The sequence below is a fragment of the Strix aluco genome, chromosome 15 (assembly GCF_031877795.1).
Source record: "Strix aluco isolate bStrAlu1 chromosome 15, bStrAlu1.hap1, whole genome shotgun sequence".
NCBI lineage: Eukaryota > Metazoa > Chordata > Aves > Strigiformes > Strigidae > Strix > Strix aluco.
In genome coordinates, this window is record NC_133945.1 from 6,925,770 (window position 1) to 6,944,091 (window position 18,322).

Here is an 18,322-nt window from a genome sequence, read left to right on the forward strand (position 1 = left end):
GCAAAGGGGCTTAGGTGACACTGGTACGGGTGTTATAGGTAATAGCAGAGGGAGGGTGCGGGGCAGAGTGTGGACAGCTATGTACAACTTTTATTCCACTTGTTGCGCTCAAAGGGCAAAATACTTCAGCCCAGTAGAACCCTGGTGAAGCCAGTGGGAATTTAGGAGGGATTAAATCAAACACCAAGTTTAGCCTGGCAGCCTGGATATTAAGCCCCACATCTTTCCACTCGCTAGTAATTTCAGGGCCTGATTTGTAGCCAGCTGGAGTAAAACATCCCCACCTGGGACTTCAGCTCCCGTTCTCCACGGAGAGGCAGGATGCAACACTGTCCCTCAGTCTTCCCTTTGGCTCAGTGCCTGGGGACAGGAGTGTAAAATAAACGTGATGAAGATGATGGTTCCTCTCCCCTCCCTGGAGGAGCCTGCAAGGCTCAGGGGCTTTCGGAGGAGCAGCGGTGAGTCCCCTGCGCTCGGGGAGGGGGCTCGCTCCCAACGAGCCTGCGGGAGTCTTTAAAAGGACTTCTCGGAGCTGGAAGGGAGCTAGACCAGGGGAGGAAATGCAGATCTCCTGTGACACCCCCTTCCCTTCTCCGTGGGCACAGCGTGGGTGCTCCCAGCCCCTCCCAGGAGCCGCCGCTCTCCTCGCAAGGCGCAGACCCCCTCCCGCCCCCTCCACTCGTGGCTGGGGGCTGCCGCCTCCTCGGGGGGCCGGCACATAGCAGCGGGCGACAGAGCCAGGTAAGGGAGTCCCTGAGCTTGGGGTGGGGGGCACGGGCATGCCGGGGGGTGGTAGTGGGGGACAGAACATCCCGGCGGAGGGCTACCGCCTCCAGCACCGACGGCTCCCTACCTCCAGCCCAACTTTCTGCAGAGTGGGTGGCCCCAAGCTGTCCCCTCCCGGGCTGCAGCACCCTCCTCCCCTGCCGTTGCTCCCTGTGTGTCCCCGTCCCCCCCCTCCCAGCCGGAGACAGCCCTGGCCGGGAGACCCGTCCCTCCTCCCCGGGGGAGCGGCCGCGGTCCCCGCCCGCCGCCGCCGGAGGGAAGCGGGGGGTGCGCTCCCGGAGCGGGGGGGGGGGGGGGGGGGGCTGCAGCCGGTGCAGCGAGGCAGCCCGGGGGGGTTCATGCCTCTACCCGCCGGAGAGGAGTCCCTGGAGCTGCAGGTAACCGTTGCTGGGGGAGAAGGGAACAGCGAGTGAGGCTGGGGGAGCTTGAAGGGAGAAATGGGGGGGGGGGGCGAGGAGAGACTGGAGGGATGGGGACGGGGCAGGCTGGGGCTTTGCAAAGCGCACCCCGCTTTTGAGGGCTCTCTGGGATGAATGAGGCAGTGCGGAGGGTTCGGTCCCGTTCGCGGCTCCCCCCGCCCCCAGTTTGCCCTTCTTACGCGGCTATCGTTGCTGGCGAGCGGAGTGAGCCCGTCCCGGCTGGGGGGGGCTTGCTGGGGGGGGGGGGACGGGACACCCGCCGCCCGAGCGGGGGATATGGTGTTTGAAGCCGGACAGTCCTTCGCATGCCTTGAAAGGGATGAGAAAAGCACCTGGGGGGGGCTGCGCTGGCACAGCCCCGCACACCACCCGCTCGGCGCTGCCCGAGCCCCACCGTGACCCCAAAAGGTGGCAGAGCCCCAAATGCTGCCCGGCCTGGCGGGAGGGGGGGCAGGGAAAGCCATGGGGGGCCAGAGATGAGCGCACGATGCTCCTTTCTGATAAAACGCGGGAGGGACGTGCAGGGGGTCGGATGTGCTCCAGGGTGGTCAGCAAGAAGGGGATGGTCAAGGTCAAAGCGGAGTCCTGGGAGTAGCCCCATGTGTCTTTTTGCAGCTCCCAGCACCCCCAGGACGGGGCAGGGTTTGTTCCCTGTGCCCCGAAGTGCGGGGAAAGGACAACCCAGCTCCGGTGTTTTGAACTTGGCAGGCTTGCGTTGGGGTAAACGAGAGACTTTTTATAGTTCTGTTGGGGAGGAGACATGGGGGTGACACCAGGCAGCCAGTGCTTAAAGCGCTGGGATCAGGCTGTTTGTGCTGGTGTTGGGAATCCCAATTCCTGGGGAACCCGAGCTCGGTGGCCAGAGCGGGTCTGCGCTGCTGGGGTGGGCTGTGCCCGAGCCCTCGCACCTTGCGAGGTCCCCCCGAGGCTTCTCTCCACGAGCTGCTCCCCTTTTTGCAGCCAGAGAAGCTGTTGGGGAGCTCCCCCCAAACTGGGCCTCTCCTGGAAGGGGTCCCTGAGCCATAGGGATCTGTGGGTGTCTTGGCTCTCCCTCAGCCTGGGAGCAGACACAGCCCGCAGTTAAATCCTCCTCAGCTGAATTGTCTTTGAATCTGTCACGTCCCTGAAATCAGTTGATGTCTGTGGATTGCGGGGGAGAGAGGGGCAGAAGAGAAAAATTTTTGGTAAAAACCCCTGGTTTTAGTGATGTGCCGGTGCAGCAGAGTTCAGCCCCAGCTGCACCTGCCCGGGTGTGAGCGCCGGGGTGTCGGGCTCCACACTTTCCCTTGGCTGAAGTTGCTTAAATCAACCGATCTGAGAGCAAAACCAGAAACATGTGATTTACACGGCTGTGTGACAGGACCAGCTCCGCCAAAGTGAGTAATCTCTGAACATAACAGAGCTTGAAATGTGTTGGGGGGGGGGGGGGGGGGGGGGGGGAGAAAGAAAAAAAGTATTTAGCAAATATTTGGCAAAAGCAGAAGTGTTTTATGGGCTGTTTGTTTGCAAACTAAAAATAGAATCAGGTAACATCTCTGCAGAGAGCTCTGGGAAACACTGGGCTGGGCTGAGCAGGCTGGTAACTGTTGCCAACTTGAAAATATAGTTCCTAAAGATTTTGATAGTGCTAAAAGTGGCAAGGCATTATTCAACTTTGACTTCAGCTGATCAGGGTTTAGTACCAATACAGCTAGTCAGAACAGAAAACCAAATTAGTGCAAGAAAGTTGTTTTTTTATGTATTCTGTAGAGAAAAATCAGTCACTCCAGGGTTGTTGTGGTTTTGGTTTTTTTTTTTGAGAAGCATACCCTGAGAAATACCAAATGGCAGACTTTAGCAAAGACAAAGTTCCCATCTGAACTGAATCCTTTTGCTTTTTGACCCCAGGTGGTGGAACAGGGTAGAGTGGGGAAAACCAGAATTTTGTATATGAAATGATGAGATTTCTGTGCTCCCAGGCAGTTACTGGTTTAGTACAAGAATATTATTATAACAGTAAGAAGTTGGGGAGGTCTTGGCACGATGCTGTGTTTCCCTCCTCCTCGCGCAGAGCCTTGCCTGGATGTTTGTGTTATTTCAGAGCTCTGCCAGGTCACAGCAACTTTCACACCACCACCTCCGGCCTGTCCCCTTCCCCCAGCAGCTCCCTCTCCCTCCTGCAGCAGCAACCCTTGGCTCTCCCTGCTCGGTCCATGCAAATACAACCCGTGAGCCCCACGGTTTGTATCCGAAGAAGTGGGTGATGAACACTCATCCTCCCCCCCCCAAGGGCAAATTTACTCAAGGACCAGGAGAGTTTTTTCTCTGCTTCATTACAGTAAATTGCTCCACTAACACAGCCAACTCCATGGGACAGGGGAAAAACCACAAAGTTCTGCTGCTATTAGATACTTCTTGGATACTTATCCAGGTGTTTTTCTTCCCATTACTACCAAGGCCATCTGTTTTAAAATTGTCTGGATTACCATTTTGTCTGTTCCTGCTGTTGGTTCTGCACCTGGAAGCAGTAATCTGCTGCTCTGTTGTAATTCTCTTCACAGCAATTATGTTTGATGCTGTGTAAGAGGGAGTTATGATTCTGGTGGTAAATAGGCATTGAGATCAAATGTAAAATTAGGTTTCTTTATGTAATCCCTTCTTGATCCCAGCTATACTCATGCAATGCGCTTCATAGAGTTGGGTTTTGGGTTGGCTTTTTTTTTTTTTTTTGTATCACTTTGCTATTGTAACTACAGCCAGGAAGAATTTCAACCTTGTTCTGCCTGGACTGTTTTCAGGTTTGTTCTTCCTTATGTTGTGATGATGCTTCAGTCACTAATGGGCCACTCTGTGCTGTTAGATGGATACCTGCTCTTGTGCCCAGCAAAAGCACGTTTGTTTAGGATACCTGCTAGAGAAGTTTTCGCAAAGGCTAAAAACCTTCTTCCAAGCAGAACGGTCTGTACCATAACATCTCTGCTATTTCTTCTCTCAGTTTTCTTGGCCAGGGATACAGGCAGTCAGTTATGTTTAGCTGCAGTGGATGCTTATTTATTTTTTTTCAGTGTACTGCTCTGTAAAAGTAGAACATGGAATTATACAAGTGATTACTCTGGATCTATGTTCTTAGCTCCATTGTCCTTTTTGGTTCACGTGTTTTAAGCAGAAAGCACATATTTTTATGGAGTATACCAGTATGATGCCTTGGAGATCAAACACCAAAGGGGAAAAAAATCTGGACAAGAGAAAGTCCCCTAGAGGTGTTTTTTTATTAATCCATTAATTAAGAATACCAAAACAAGTGTATAAGATATCAGTCAGCATGCCTTAATTATATTTAGTCACCCTTTGTTGAGGTTTGTGGTCATTAACTGCTGTAGTGGCAATATTAGTTCAGACAAAATCGTGCTGGTGAGGGGCAAGCTATCAGCTAGACAGGGGAAAATCATCTATGCTCAACAAAGACAGCCAGCAAAACACGCTTTTGCAGGTGTTCAGGGTTTTTTTTTGTTGTTGTTGTTGCCATGCCATAATGAATCCCCACATACCAGGGCAAAGGCAATGAGGTTTCAATGGCTTAGTGGATAAAGCACTGAATGAGATCTGGGCTCAGTTTCCAGATCTGGATGACTAAGCACATCACATCCCCAGGCAGTGTATGGAAAATGTTCAGATGATGTTACACCTTGCTGGCACCAAATGAAGAAACTAAAGTCTTCATAAGAACCTTAGCAAGTGCATTTCCTTCAGAATCCACCTGCTGTTGAAGGGAAAGGTGCAAAATTCATCAAGTGGTACAAAAAACCTGAGAGTAAAGATTAATGTTCACACAAAATGAAGAGAAGAGCCCCAACACACTAAAAGAGCCCCAACACACTAAAGCAGCAGACTGATAAACTGCTGAAGTATCTCTGACTCCTGGGGATGGTGCAGCAGCAAGAGATGACTTTTAGAGCTGCTGTTGAAGGAGGCTGGAAGAGTTGTGTCCCTCTGTGGAAGACACACAAAGGTCCCTCAAGAAAAACCTTTGGGTGCAGCAGGAAGGCCAGCAACGGAGGGCTCAAAGAACCTGAGGCCCTTGGCAAGCAGGGATTTCTTGCAGCAGGTTATCCACATAAAGCAACTCCTCTTCCTCAGTGCTTCTCCCAAGGCTTGAACTCTAAATGTGGTAGAAGGAGCAACAGGCTTGAAGAGCTTACTGTGTAATTTTATAGTCAACAATTTCAAGGATATCTACTGTGAGGGGGGAAAAAAAAAAGATGTCCATCCTCATTTTTTTATAGCACTAAGATGAGAGCTACACATGACTGCATTTCCTGACCTTCCCCTGCTGAGTGGCAGTGCTGGTTCTTTTTACCATCCTATTTTTGCAGTCCCAGAAGAAAACTTTTGCTTTTTGGCCCAGACTGGATGTTGCTGAGCTAGTCTGGGGAGAAGTGCCTTCCCAATGTCAGCACCATACTTGGTCCAAAGATGCAGTTCCATGAATATGAATTTATAAACACAACTGCCTCATCCCATCACCTGTTTCCTTTATATTCTTCCCTTCAAAGATACTGGTAACAGCTGGGTCACACAGCATCTGGGTTGCAAGAAAATGCAATTTTTCAAAGATCAAAACCCTCACAGGTCAAGAGGAGTGTGGTGCTGCTTTGGCTTCTCCCAGATTTCCCACACAAGTAATCTGAGGTTTAATATAACTTTAAAATTAGTTTCAGAACAGAGTGAAAAAGTCCATTCTTTGGCCAGAACTGGAGTTTGCCTTTTCTTATATAAGCCCTAATCCAGTCCTGTTTAATTCACAAGGGGCATGGTCTCAGCTGACCTCTCCCTGCAGTGTGCTGTCAGGGACTGCAGCGACTCTTGCAGGGAGCCCGTAGCTGCAATACCTAAACCCCAAACCCCCTGGTAGCATATTCAGAACCTGCAGATCCTCTCTGCCCCTTTCTCATCCCCAGCTTCAAGCCAACGTTTGTTTGAGCTTTGGCAGCTCTCTCAGCTTTCCCATCCCAGCCACCCTGGATTTCTGATTTCTCTGGTACATCTCCTCCCAGCCACGGAGGTACATGTGAGACACCTACTTCCCATCTGCACATTTCCAAATCAGAACAGCATATTTATGATTACTACTGGTAGCTGGAGGGCCTTCTACTCTCACCCACTGCAGTTTTTCTCACCCAAAGAGAAAGCACAGTAACCAGCCCATGGAGGTGTTTGCATTCCTCTTGGAGACAAGAAGTCTCTTGCCTGCTTACATGATACAGTCTTTTGCTTGTGTTTGAAAGGACTGGTGCACTGTGGGCTGGGTGGTTTGGAATCCAGATTCATGGCCCCAGATTATTATGGAAACCCAGCCATCAGATGACAGGAACAAAAGTTGCTGGGCACGTCCTGCTTGAGCACCTTCACCACTGTCTGCTGGCCGGACTTGGGAGAGGTCTTGGGCCAGATGGATGTTTTGAATCTTCCCTTTTTTATAAGCATATGCTTTAACTTTTTTATAGTGGGCAGCTTTATAAACACCTACTTAGACCATGTTTAGACAAAGAATGAACAAATATTCATGTGAATCAAGCACACCACAGAAACAGAGTGTTGGGAATTTTCAATCCTTTTCAGATTGTCTAATAAAACATATTCTATTGCCAAATCTGTTCAGCTGTCTGTAATCCCTGAAGCTGCCCACTGCAGTTTGGATTTCTTGCAGAAGAAAGGTGTTTTGTAGACAAAAAGCACATTTCAGGGTGAGAAGAGAAGGATTCGGAAACAGTAACAGAAGAATAGTCTTGAGAGATGGGAAAGAAACAGCTTGTTCCTTTCCATTGCAGTCTTCGCATCTGTGTGTGTGTGGCCTGATCCGATGGAAAAGTGTTCTCAGACATGGCCCTTTCCATCTTGGAGTTCATTGATTTTTCTTCCTAGGGTTTTGTCAGTGGTTATGGAGGGGTTTTTTTCCCCACCTACACAGCTGCCAATGTTCCCTGGGGGTTCTCAATTGGTTCTGCCAGGCAGTAAGTGGTATTTGAATATATCAAACTGAGACTGTTTCTATGTAAACAGGGAGACCTGTGAAACATCGTAGCGGAGCTTCAGATAGGAAGAGCCAGGAACTATCTTTGGTTCTGGATTCTGAAAGCACCCAGAGCTTGCAGGGGAGTCAGGCAGGGCTGAGGCAGTCCCTGAGCCTCTCTAGGCTCCCTCTGCTAAGCAACAGCAGAATTGCACCAAATTTGACTCTAAATCTTTTGGTGCTAATGCCAGGGCTGTGCTTTCAGTCTGATTTGTATGTGCTGTTCTGTCAGAGTCTTTCAAAATTATCTTCTAACGTTTTCTGTATCAGTTTTTAGACAGAAAGCTAGGAGGAAAGGTGGGTTCTGGATTTGTGTAGTTTTTTTGCAAGTTGGGAAGTAGAGGGTATTATCCCCCCTGCTTCTTGATTTCACAAAAGAGGAAAATATGTGTACAACAAGTTATGGAGAGTGATACAGTCCAATGGTGAAGTTTGCTTGCCAAGTGGCACAAGAGGCATGTAAGAATTAACATTTCTCATCAGCAGAGGAAGAACTGGCCTCGTTACCAGCAGGCTTTGGACGCGAACAGCCCACATGCCGGGGCATTCAGACATCTTCGCTGCAAGAAAGCTCCAGCTCTGGCTGTGAAGCGTGATGGCCATCACCCTCTCTCCTCTTGCTTGCGTTTCGTGGCAGGCTGCATGCTGTGTTCCTGCCGTGCAGGCTCCCGTCTTCATAGTTACAGCCAGCTCTGGTCCCACTGCATGGAGCTTGTGAAAATTAGATACCACCATCTACTGGGATGAGCCCTTGGGCTCTCTCATTGTGCAGTTCCTTTGTTCAGGCATTGATCTCATCACAAGTACTAACTGCATAATTCAAACACAGATTCTGACTGTAGATAGAAAATGAAATTATACGTAAAACTTAGTCTACTTTGAATTCACTCTTTCTTTCTCTCTTTTTCTTTCCTTTTTTTTTTTTTTTTTTTCTTCCCCTAGGAACAAAATGCCCGTGAAGCTTAATCTCTCTTAGCCTTAAAAGAAAAACTGAGGAGTAGAAGTTATGGATCCTTTATACTTTTCCAACACATTTAGTACAGAAGCTAGTTCCAGCGATGTGAATTCCTCACTGCTGACAAATGTGACGGAGAATGGGACGCTCTCAGAGCAGCCCTCATTCAAATACATCCACAAAGTCCTGATTCCCGTCTGTTACCTCCTTGTATGTGCAGTCGGACTCAGCGGCAATACGTTGGTCATTTATGTGGTTTTGCGCTATGCCAAGATGAAAACTGTCACCAACATATACATCTTGAATTTAGCTGTTGCCGACGTGCTCTTCATGCTGGGCCTGCCCTTCCTGGCCACCCAGAACGCCATCTCCTATTGGCCTTTTGGCTCCTTTTTGTGCAGGCTGGTTATGACTGTAGATGGTATTAACCAATTCACTAGTATTTTTTGTTTGACTGTGATGAGCATGGACCGCTACCTGGCAGTAGTTCATCCCATTAAATCAACCAAGTGGAGACGTCCCAGGGTGGCCAAGCTCATCAGTGTGACTGTCTGGACATTCTCGTTCTTGGTGGTGCTTCCAGTCATCATCTTTTCAGATGTGCAGGAAGACTTTCACACCTGCAACATGAACTGGCCAGAGCCTGTCAACATCTGGTCAGCAGCGTTCATCATTTACACATCGGTCCTTGGCTTTTTTGGTCCTTTGTTGGTGATCTGTCTCTGCTACTTGCTGATTGTGATTAAAGTCAAATCTTCGGGGATCCGAGTCGGGTCTACGAGGCGCAGAAGATCAGAGAGGAAGGTGACCAGGATGGTGGTGATCATTGTGGTGGTCTTTGTGTTTTGCTGGCTCCCATTTTACATGATGAACATTGTCAATTTGATATTTATACTTCCAGAAGACCCTGTGTTGGTAGGGGTGTACTTCTTTGTGGTGGTCCTGTCCTATGCAAACAGCTGTGCCAACCCCATTCTTTATGGATTTCTTTCTGACAACTTCAAGCAGAGTTTTCAGAAAGTCCTTTGCCTCCAAAAGGGCAATGGTGTAGAGGATGGTGACCCCATTGAACACAGGCAAGAGAACAGCAGCCGCTTGCAGGAATCAATGTTAACCCAGAGAAATATTGAATTCAATGGACATATGCAGACTAGCAAGGTCTAAGGGCATGGTTTGGTACTGCAAAGCACTTGTAGACCCGGAGAACTTGGGGACTTAAAGGAGAGATGAATTCATAGCCAAGCTAAAATCTGGAGACCCACAAGCTCAAATAAATGTACATAGACTTCTCTTCACTCCCCTCCCTTTCCCAGCCAGAAGCGTTATGGGCTATACTGGGCTGTGTGAAGCTCTTAGGGTGTTTTAGCTAAGTAAGTCAGATGTGTGTTACCACTTTCTGTACTCTAGAGAACTGATTTACTGGTACACGCTGCCGGCTTTGTACTGCTCTAGTGATGCAAAACAACACTAAACCTGTTTTAACTACCTTGTTAAGCTGAGTTTATGGCTGCTTTGCACTGTTGGGATCCACTCAAAGCAGAAAACAGCTCAGATAATATCTTTGGAAGTCTTCAAGGAGATCTCTTAAAAGAAAAACACTATTTCTTAAGAGGAAATTTCATACAAAAAAGGCCACAGCACTGATCTTAAAATTGTGTATGAGCCATGGTTATAGAGTGCTGTGTAGTCCATTTACATTGTTTTACTGTCAACCCATAGAAGAGATTTATAGTATTTGGGAATCTTTCAAACACAGTAAGAAGGAATAAAAACAAGACTAGGAAAACATTGTTGAAAGGGTTCAATGTATTCATGATACTTTCACATTCTAAACCAAACTGCATATAAAATGTAATGTAACCACTTTATTATTATGTAAGTGACAATGATTGTGAAGTCCTGGAAAGCTGTTGTGTATATTTATTGGTTCTGAATGTAAGTATGAACGTGAATATAAACTGTATTTTCAGAAATTAAACCAAGTTCAATCCCCTTCTGACTATCCATTTCATGGCTTCGCCAAGCACTGTCAGGCACTGTGCAAGATACAGCTGAGTCTTTGATGCTTAAATCATCGTAGATGCAATACAGTTGGGTATGGTAGGGCCAAGTACAGGGACCTACGGGGCTCTGTCCTGCTCAGACACCAAAAGGAAAGTCCCTGTGCCTCATGGTGCTTGAGAGCTCAGTAGATACACAGAGGTCAAATGATTAATGTGAGACCATATAGTAGGATGAGGGGAGCAAGGAACAGCACCCAGACCCAGTTCCTGCCTCGTATCTGATCCAAGCTGCTTGCACTGTAAATCAAGGACTCTTCATACACAAAAAGGAAGAAAGCAAATTAGATATTTCTTTTAATCCAGGCAGAAACTATTTGTTCTCTGTAGAAATTGCTTTCTACCATCACTGTCACCCACACAGGTCAAACAATCCTTCTGTAAGGAAATTTATTTGTAGACAATAGCAAGCTGGGCAGGGGATACAAAAGGAGAGGGCATCTCAGCTGTCCTTTCAACCTTTGGTGACCTTCTACAGCATCTCTAAGGGACATGGCTGAGCCACGGCACCAGCAGTAAATATCAGGCTGGTATTTGTACAAGCAGGGCAGATTATTCAAATAACTCTAAACAGAGCATGATGCTGAGATGGTTCTCCTCTAGAGTGCAACCAGGAGAAGGGTGGACAAGAGCGATTAAAGTGAGAGGCCCCGTGATGAAATTACTGAAGACTTTGGGGTTGTCGGCCTTCCACAATGAGATCCAGGTTGCAGTCCTCTCCTCCTTGTAGCTTCGCAAAGGCTCAGCAAGTTCAGCAGAGGAGTCTGAAAATGTTTCCAAGCCAAGTTACCATTATCAGCTAGACCACGGCAGCTTGTTTCCACGAGTCCTGTTGACTGAGGGCTTCGGCACTGCCTGGAAGCAGAGACCTGTTGCTTCTCTTAACTGTCCTTCTCAGGAGCTTGTAGTTCCCAGTCCAAACCATGTCCTGACATGCACAGTTCAAAATCTACTCATGTTTAGCATCATAAGGTGCTAAAAGCAGGTCTAATTTGTTAAAACATGTGGCACTGTGGTACACAAATACTTCTTAAAATACTCTGCAGAAGGAGAAGTTAAATCCCTGCCCAGAGACCTAGTCACTGGGCTTCTTAATAGGCTAAAACTGACCCTGGATCTACCTGCCTTTCCATCAGCTCTAACAGGCAAGTTCATTTTTGGATTTGTGATCATACCTAAGATATTTCTAACTGATGTTTGGTTGGGAAAAGCATGTTCCTGTTCAGTGATATATATTCTGGCCCACCATGGGTGGGTCCCAACCAGCCTGTACATCTATCTTCACTTCAACAGCCACAGTGGAGGAATGAAAACAAGCTCCTGGGAAGGTGAAAACAGAGTAAAACCTGTTCATCCTCCCAGGCTGTTCCAGGAAAACATTGTGCATCTGCAAATACAAAGAGCAACATTGTGTTATGTCCAAAATATCACCCTGCAGTGAGAGGTGGGGGATCCTACAGGGAGGTCCCATGGTGGGCCATAGAGCTGCAATGGTCTGTGTATGAAAAATTGAAAAAGCAGGACAACAGCCAGAGCAAAATAATGTTTTGTCCCGTAGGCTGACTCCAGCCAGCAGGACATGTGGCTCAGGGTGGACAGAGCCTTTGCTCCCACCCGAGGGTGTCCCCTCTCATCCATGCAGGTGGAGAACAGACCTGCCTTCATGGCCCCCGGTCCTGAGGGCCAAACACACCAGGCAGGGCGATAGCCTGAGCTAGAACTACTCAGGCCTTAAAACTACTTACTCCTCATGTAACTATTTAGCATGAACTCATAGGATGGACAGATTCCTAAACAAGTTCTTGCTCCCTCCCACTGTTGCTGTGTGTATATATATGCACCATTTTCCTTCTTCGTGCCATCATACGTGGCCACACTCACCTTCCCCAAGCACAAGAGCACAAGAACTCACCAGATACAATGAGAGACAATTGCAGGATGTATCCAGAGCCTGGTCCTTCCTTTGGGCCATAAGTAGGTACATTTAGGCTTCTCACAGCAGCAGGCTGTAGCCCACCTTCCATACACCTGCACTATATCACGACTGTTAATTCAAAATCACAGCACAACCAGGTTTACAATGATTAATTAAGTCATGCAATATCTATTATTTCCGGAATTATCAGGCTGTTCCAGGCATAAATCAACTCTCTTATCAGTTCTTGAGACACGTGGAGTAATTAGTGCAGGCCTTTATGTCATCTCTGCCAACTCCATCTGCCTCCAGTTGATTAGCCAGAAGTTCTTCTCCAGTGACAGAATTAGAAAAACCCATTTTAGCTCACAGATCATTTTGCAAGCAGCAGTAATAATTAATGCTCTCACAGAGGGAGGGTGGCCCATGTATGCAGCGTTGGTAGCTTGCTCTGCAGAAGCACGGGGATGCATAATTCAAGTCAAAATGTGTTGCTGAGTACATCTATGGCATCGTCCATCACCAGCCTGATCCTCTGGAGCAGCTGATCTCTTGAGCACATGGAAAATTATCAGAATGAAGAAACCAGAGGGTCGTTCACACTAGCAGCAAAGCTGAGCAATGCTGGTTGCTCTCACCAGCTATATGCTATATTAGTATTGGCTGTGGAAGTAGCAAGACACAGTTATGAGCATAAAATAGCTGAAATGCCAGGGCGAGATTTAGGAATTTGCCCCTGAGGCTGTGAGACCTGCCTAAGCCACTTCACCCCTTGTACATCAGTTTCTGTATCTGTAAAACTGGGAAGAACGGTACTGACCTCTGTCTTACAGCATTCAGGGCTGAATGTCAGCACCGAAAAAAACCCACCTTATAATTTTCTGTCTCATACCAACGTGCTTGAAGCTCCATAAAAATCAGAGCTGGCAGTCTTGGGGAGAGGCAATGCATCGGGGACCGGAGGGGAAGGGTGTCATCACTGCCAGTCCTCACTAGTATTTTCCTAAGGCTGCCTGAAAGAAGGGCTGCTTGGGCATCTCAGTCTTCATTTTTAAGAGAGATCATTTCACTTGGGGATTATGAAGTATTACTGATAAACCTGAAGGAAGTGCTCCCAACAGCCTCGAAACCAGCAGTCTAACAGAAACCTTTTATATGCTTGGGACTAGCAGCAGCACCAAGAGAATTAGAATGTGCAAGGAGCAGCAGTCTCATACTTAGCCTTTTATATTTTAAAATAAGCTTAGAGCTGGGGCAGAGACCGGCATATGGCATAGAGAAGTTGTGAGCTGGGTACTGGTTGGCAAGAAGGCTGCTCAGAATAGAGATGGGGGAATTTGAAGTCAGACAAAACCACCAGCAGACTCAGGGTGGTGGTTTGAGGACAGAGGGTAGATAGCAAACCCAAAATGTCCCTCCAGACATTTCCTCCCAGGATCTCACACCCCTTTTAGACATCTTTCAGGCTGGGGTGTATCAGACCCTAGGGATTGCAGGAGTGTTACTTTAACACAAAAGTAAAATGGCATTGCCAGAATAAGTCACACACCTAGAGATTAAGCAATATAATGAGAAGGAGATGGAAGCATAAACTCCAAAACCAAAGAAAATAAAAAACCTCCTCAGTGGATTAGGTAAGAACACAGAAGAACTGAATATGCTCACAAGACCAACACATGAGTAAAAATTGGCAGAGTTGAAATATCGATGATTTCTGGGTAACAACTTATTTTCTCTTCAGGGAAAAATCTAATATTCATTTCAAACCTCTCTGAGCATGGGAGAGAGCTAAAGAGGTGTGATAAATGAAGATCCAGAGTTTTATTGCTCTGTCACGTTAATCTGGTGCAGTATCAGGAGACACCAGTGTAACGATAATCTGGTGCATTAGGGATACTCTGTTTTTCTTTCCATGATGATTTTATAACACGCTGGAAAGAAAAGCCAACAGTGTTTCATGCCAAGATGCTTTATAAACATTAATATTGTGCTAACAAAAGCATCATCTTTTACCACAGAGGAAGAGTTTTAGTGCAAACTATAAGCTCTTTGTGTACCCAGAGAAATTTCTCTGTTCATTTCTCTGGCTCAGAGTCAGGTCAGTGTGTATTGTGTGGAGTTACCATGCACTAATCATCCACCATGGTCTTCAGGTTTATGCTACAGAAATTCTCTTCACATTCCTCTATTAAAACATTCTGGACCAAGTATACAATTTATGCATCAAATGAACCAAAACCAAAAATTGGTTGGATATTTTCTGGGTCCTAAAAAGTCTTTTTTTCAAGTAATTTGGCTGTTGCTTATGATGGTAACTCTTAGGTCTCTCCCCTCGCTGGGCTGTTCTCTCAGCTCATTCCCCGGGTGGCAGCACTGGCATGTCCAAGCCAGCCCTGGAGCTTACTCCTACATCAAGATGATTGAACAAAAGTGGAGCAAATCAGTGCTGATTTCAGTGAAAAATGAAATTTGCAGTCCATGATGAATCCTTGCTTAGTCCTTGTTGATCACCCATTTTTTTCAATGGCTCATTTGATGTTTGGGCCATAAGTGACCATCAGAAAGGCACAAAGGATGCTGAAAAGCCCGATCTACATGCTGATCAAGCCAGGGATCCTCCTTCCCTTGATTTCAAAGGAAACTGGTCTTGATAAAGCGCTGAAGATTGACTCCTTAAAAGAAAGAATGGCACCAGAATACGGAAAAACTCAAAAGTGTCTGAACTTCCTTCTAATTCCTCTCTTGACTTACAGCGGGGGAGCAGGACTTGGCTTCTATTAATTTGCCATAAAAAAATAGAGAAAACATTTTAGAAATGTGTGCAGCGTGTACCCATGAGATTGAAAAAAGCTTTCCATTAGGCTAATGACTGATTTGTTTTCTAATTTAAAAAGAATCAAAACTAATTTTATTTACTAAGCAGACAGTAATGGTCACGCTCAAGTGAATGCATAAATGTGCATTTCAGAAGGAATTCTGGGTTTGCAAACACATTTAATTCAATGCAATATATTTCCATAAAAACAGGGGAGCTAATGAGGAAGGGATGACTGTCCTGTCATGCACTTTCTGTGAGGAAAAGATGGGCTTGTGCTTATGATGTCAACTTAGGACTCTACAGATCTTGGTTCACTTCCTAATTATAACCTTACAACTTTGATGTGAGGTGATTCCCAAAGTTTTCAGCCCATAAAACTAACTCAGTGCCTCCTTTCTCACACCTGTCCTACATGGCAGAGAGATTTGAAAGTCCCATCGCAAAGTGCGTGTTCGGTGCCAGCACCGTGGAGTGTACGTGAGTTTTGTCAAAGTCTTGCAGGAGTAGTCGCTTTTTATAAAAAGGGTAAGTTCTGCTGCATTGATTTTGTGTCTCTCTGACATAAATCTCCTTTCCCTTTTTGGGTGGGGGTTTTGCTGGTAAAAGCTGTGCTAGATTGACAATCAGGTGGCTCTCATTGACAATGCATCTCCAGAAAATTTGCAGCTTGCTCTGGGCACTGCGAGCCTGCTTGTCATTACCCTCCCTGAGAAGGACAACTTTGAAAGAAAATTGGGTTTCAGTGTGTCTCTTGTGGGGTAAAGGATTGAATAGATCACACAAACCAGGCCTTGATGGATCATCCACCACGTTAACCACCATCCCTCAGTGGCACGGTCAGGATGATGATGCTAAGCCGTGCCAAGAAATACCTCCACGAAACCTGGGTAAGTACTCAGTGTGACAGGTACCAGCCATGTGCAACACTCGGCAACCACAACAGCGATTAGGCAAATGGTTTATGAGCCAGATAACTTTTACCAGCGCTTAGGGGTTATGTATGTGTGTGCAATATAGGCTAGAAATAATATCCTCACTTTATGGAGAAAATGCAGGTAATTTGTACACAGTGACAGAAGAGGAAGAATGAAATTGGGGTAAAGCCTTGGGAAATCACATCTCTGAAGCACATGAAGGAACATTTCATCATGCAGCATGAAGTAGGGTCTTTGACATCCTGAATGCTGAAACGGGAATGAAACCCAGGCTGCTGGAGCCTGTCTTAGTCCTTCTGCAGTCAGACTTGCCCTTGATATATGCTCCGTCTTATCTGTTGTAGTCTATGTTCAATCGCACTCAGCTTCGCCTGCAATTTCCCTCCCTATCTCTGAGCCATGGACATATTTCCTGCCCTCTGAGCAGACCTACGTGAGCAGGGTGCTGCTGAGCTTCACGTGTTGAGGCATTTCGTTCAGACTGCCTCAAAACCCCTACACTTGTCTGAATTAAAATTAAAAAGAAAACTGGATCCGTCCTTTCCTCCTCCATGCAAATCGCCAGTATAACCAGGCACTTCTGGCTTTTGTAAGAGGTTTTGCATCCAACATCAGTGCAGGTTTTATTCTTCAGCAGCTGTTTGGACAGTTGCTGCCATCCTGTCTGTCGGAGCAAGAGAACTCTCAGCAACAGGGCCATAGTACCGGAGACCTTTAGTGGGTGAGTTATCAACCTGCATCTGCCAGGTTGTGCTGATGACTGATTTCAAACCACAGCCAGTGGAAGGATTCTGCCAGCGCTTTATAACCAACCATGCCTTTTCTAAATAGGACCAACTGATTTTATTCTCTGATGGTTGCTAATGACTGGAATATACACCATAGAATCATAGCATCATAGGATAGTTTGGGTTGAGAAGGGACCTTAAAGATCATCTAGTCTCAACTCCCCTGCCATGGGCAGGGACACCTTCCACTAGCCCAGGTTGCCCAAAGCCCCGTCCAACCTGACCTTGAACCCTTCCAGGGAGGGGGCAGCCACAGCTTCTCTGGGCAACCTCTGCCAGTGTCTCACCACCCTCACAGGGAAGAATTTCTTCCTTATCTCTCATCTAAATCTCCCCTCTGTCAGTTTAAAACCATTACCCCTAGTCCTATCCCTACATTCCCTGATAAAGAGTCCCTCCCCCCTTTCCTGTAGCCCCCTTTAAGTCCTGGGAGGCTGCTCTAAGGTCTCCCCAGAGCCTTCTCTTCTCCAGCTGAACCCCCCAACTCTCTCAGCCTGTCCTCACAGGGGAGCTGCTCCAGCCCCCAGAGCATCTTCACGGCCTCCTCTGGACCCGCTCAAGCAGGTCCGTGTCCTTCTGATGTTGGTGCCCCCAGAGCTGGACACAGCACTGCAGGGGGGTCTCACAAGAGCGGAGCAGAGAGGGAGAATCCCTTCCCTCGCCCTGCTGCCCACACTGCTCTTGATCCAGCCCAGGGTACAGTTGGCTTTCTGGGCTGCGAGCGCACATTGACCGTGCTGTGAAAACACAGAGATTATTACGAAGCAGCAGTGTGATCTATGAGAAATATGTCATTTCTGTTGCTAAAATAACACAAAAAAGGCAGGGAACCATCTTTTAGGAACAGAAATAGATTATTAATTTATCTTTTCCCCCACAATGACAGAACAAAAGACAATGTATTTCTTTTCCCTGGTCACTGTTAACTGTTTCAAGCTGAGCCACAGCATCGAAATGCCCCTGTCCAGCCCAAAGGCATTTATATGCAGCTGTTGTTCTCTCCAGCCCTTCACTCCACTGCGAGCAAGATTTATGCTCTGAAGGATGATGAGAACGGGCATATTATTAATCATGAAATCCATCCTCTATCCCAAAAACCTGATGGAAGAGGTCCCACAGAGATGCTAACGCTGTATTTGCCAACTCCTGTGGTTGCTCCCAGGAGCCTGGCTGATTTGCCTTTGCTGGCTGGCAAAGTGCAGGCATGTGAAGTGTCTGCCTGCACTGAACACACCTGCCACACGCAATAGCTGAAGGACAGGGCTGTCCCACTGGGACGTCAGCCCCATAGCCACTTGCTCCACCTACACCTGCCCAAAAATTGGCCTTGGTCCCCCCTCACCTGCCTGTCCCTGGTTGGCAGTGGGTGATGCAGCTCCCTGCTGCTCTAGCAGCTCAGGTGAGCCCTCTATAACCCATTTCAGTCCAAATCAAACAAGTTAGAAAAGGTTTGTTACTGAAACCCTCACCTGGGCTCAAATGGGCTCGCAGGTTTTGCTTTTTCATGTGTTACTCTCCATGTTTAGCAACTGATAAATCAGTGCTATCGCAGCTCTTGGTTACATAGTAATGGTGATGGATAGACACTCTCTCCCCT

General features: G+C 47.1%; 1 protein-coding gene across 3 annotated transcripts; it reads left to right on the plus strand.

Annotated features, from left to right (window-relative positions):
• The first annotated feature begins 399 nt into the window (after positions 1 to 399).
• On the plus strand, positions 400 to 10,201 carry SSTR5 (somatostatin receptor 5). Of its 3 annotated transcripts, none has more exons than XM_074840603.1 (2): positions 400 to 458; positions 8,197 to 10,201. In XM_074840603.1, the coding sequence occupies exon 2, from the start codon at positions 8,261 to 8,263 to the stop codon at positions 9,371 to 9,373; it is 1,113 nt and encodes a 370-aa protein (XP_074696704.1). In that variant the 5' UTR covers positions 400 to 458; positions 8,197 to 8,260; the 3' UTR covers positions 9,374 to 10,201. The 3 variants fall into 3 exon arrangements, with proteins under 3 accessions (XP_074696704.1, XP_074696703.1, XP_074696702.1); XM_074840602.1 differs by lacking the exon at positions 400 to 458 and adding an exon at positions 1,103 to 1,163; XM_074840601.1 differs by lacking the exon at positions 400 to 458 and adding an exon at positions 2,387 to 2,581.
• The last annotated feature ends 8,121 nt before the right edge of the window (positions 10,202 to 18,322 follow it).

Bases quoted from the DNA above. Each gene is read 5' to 3' on its own strand.
- SSTR5 (XM_074840603.1), top strand. From the start codon at position 8,261: ATGGATCCTTTATACTTTTCCAACACATTTAGTACAGAAGCTAGTTCC.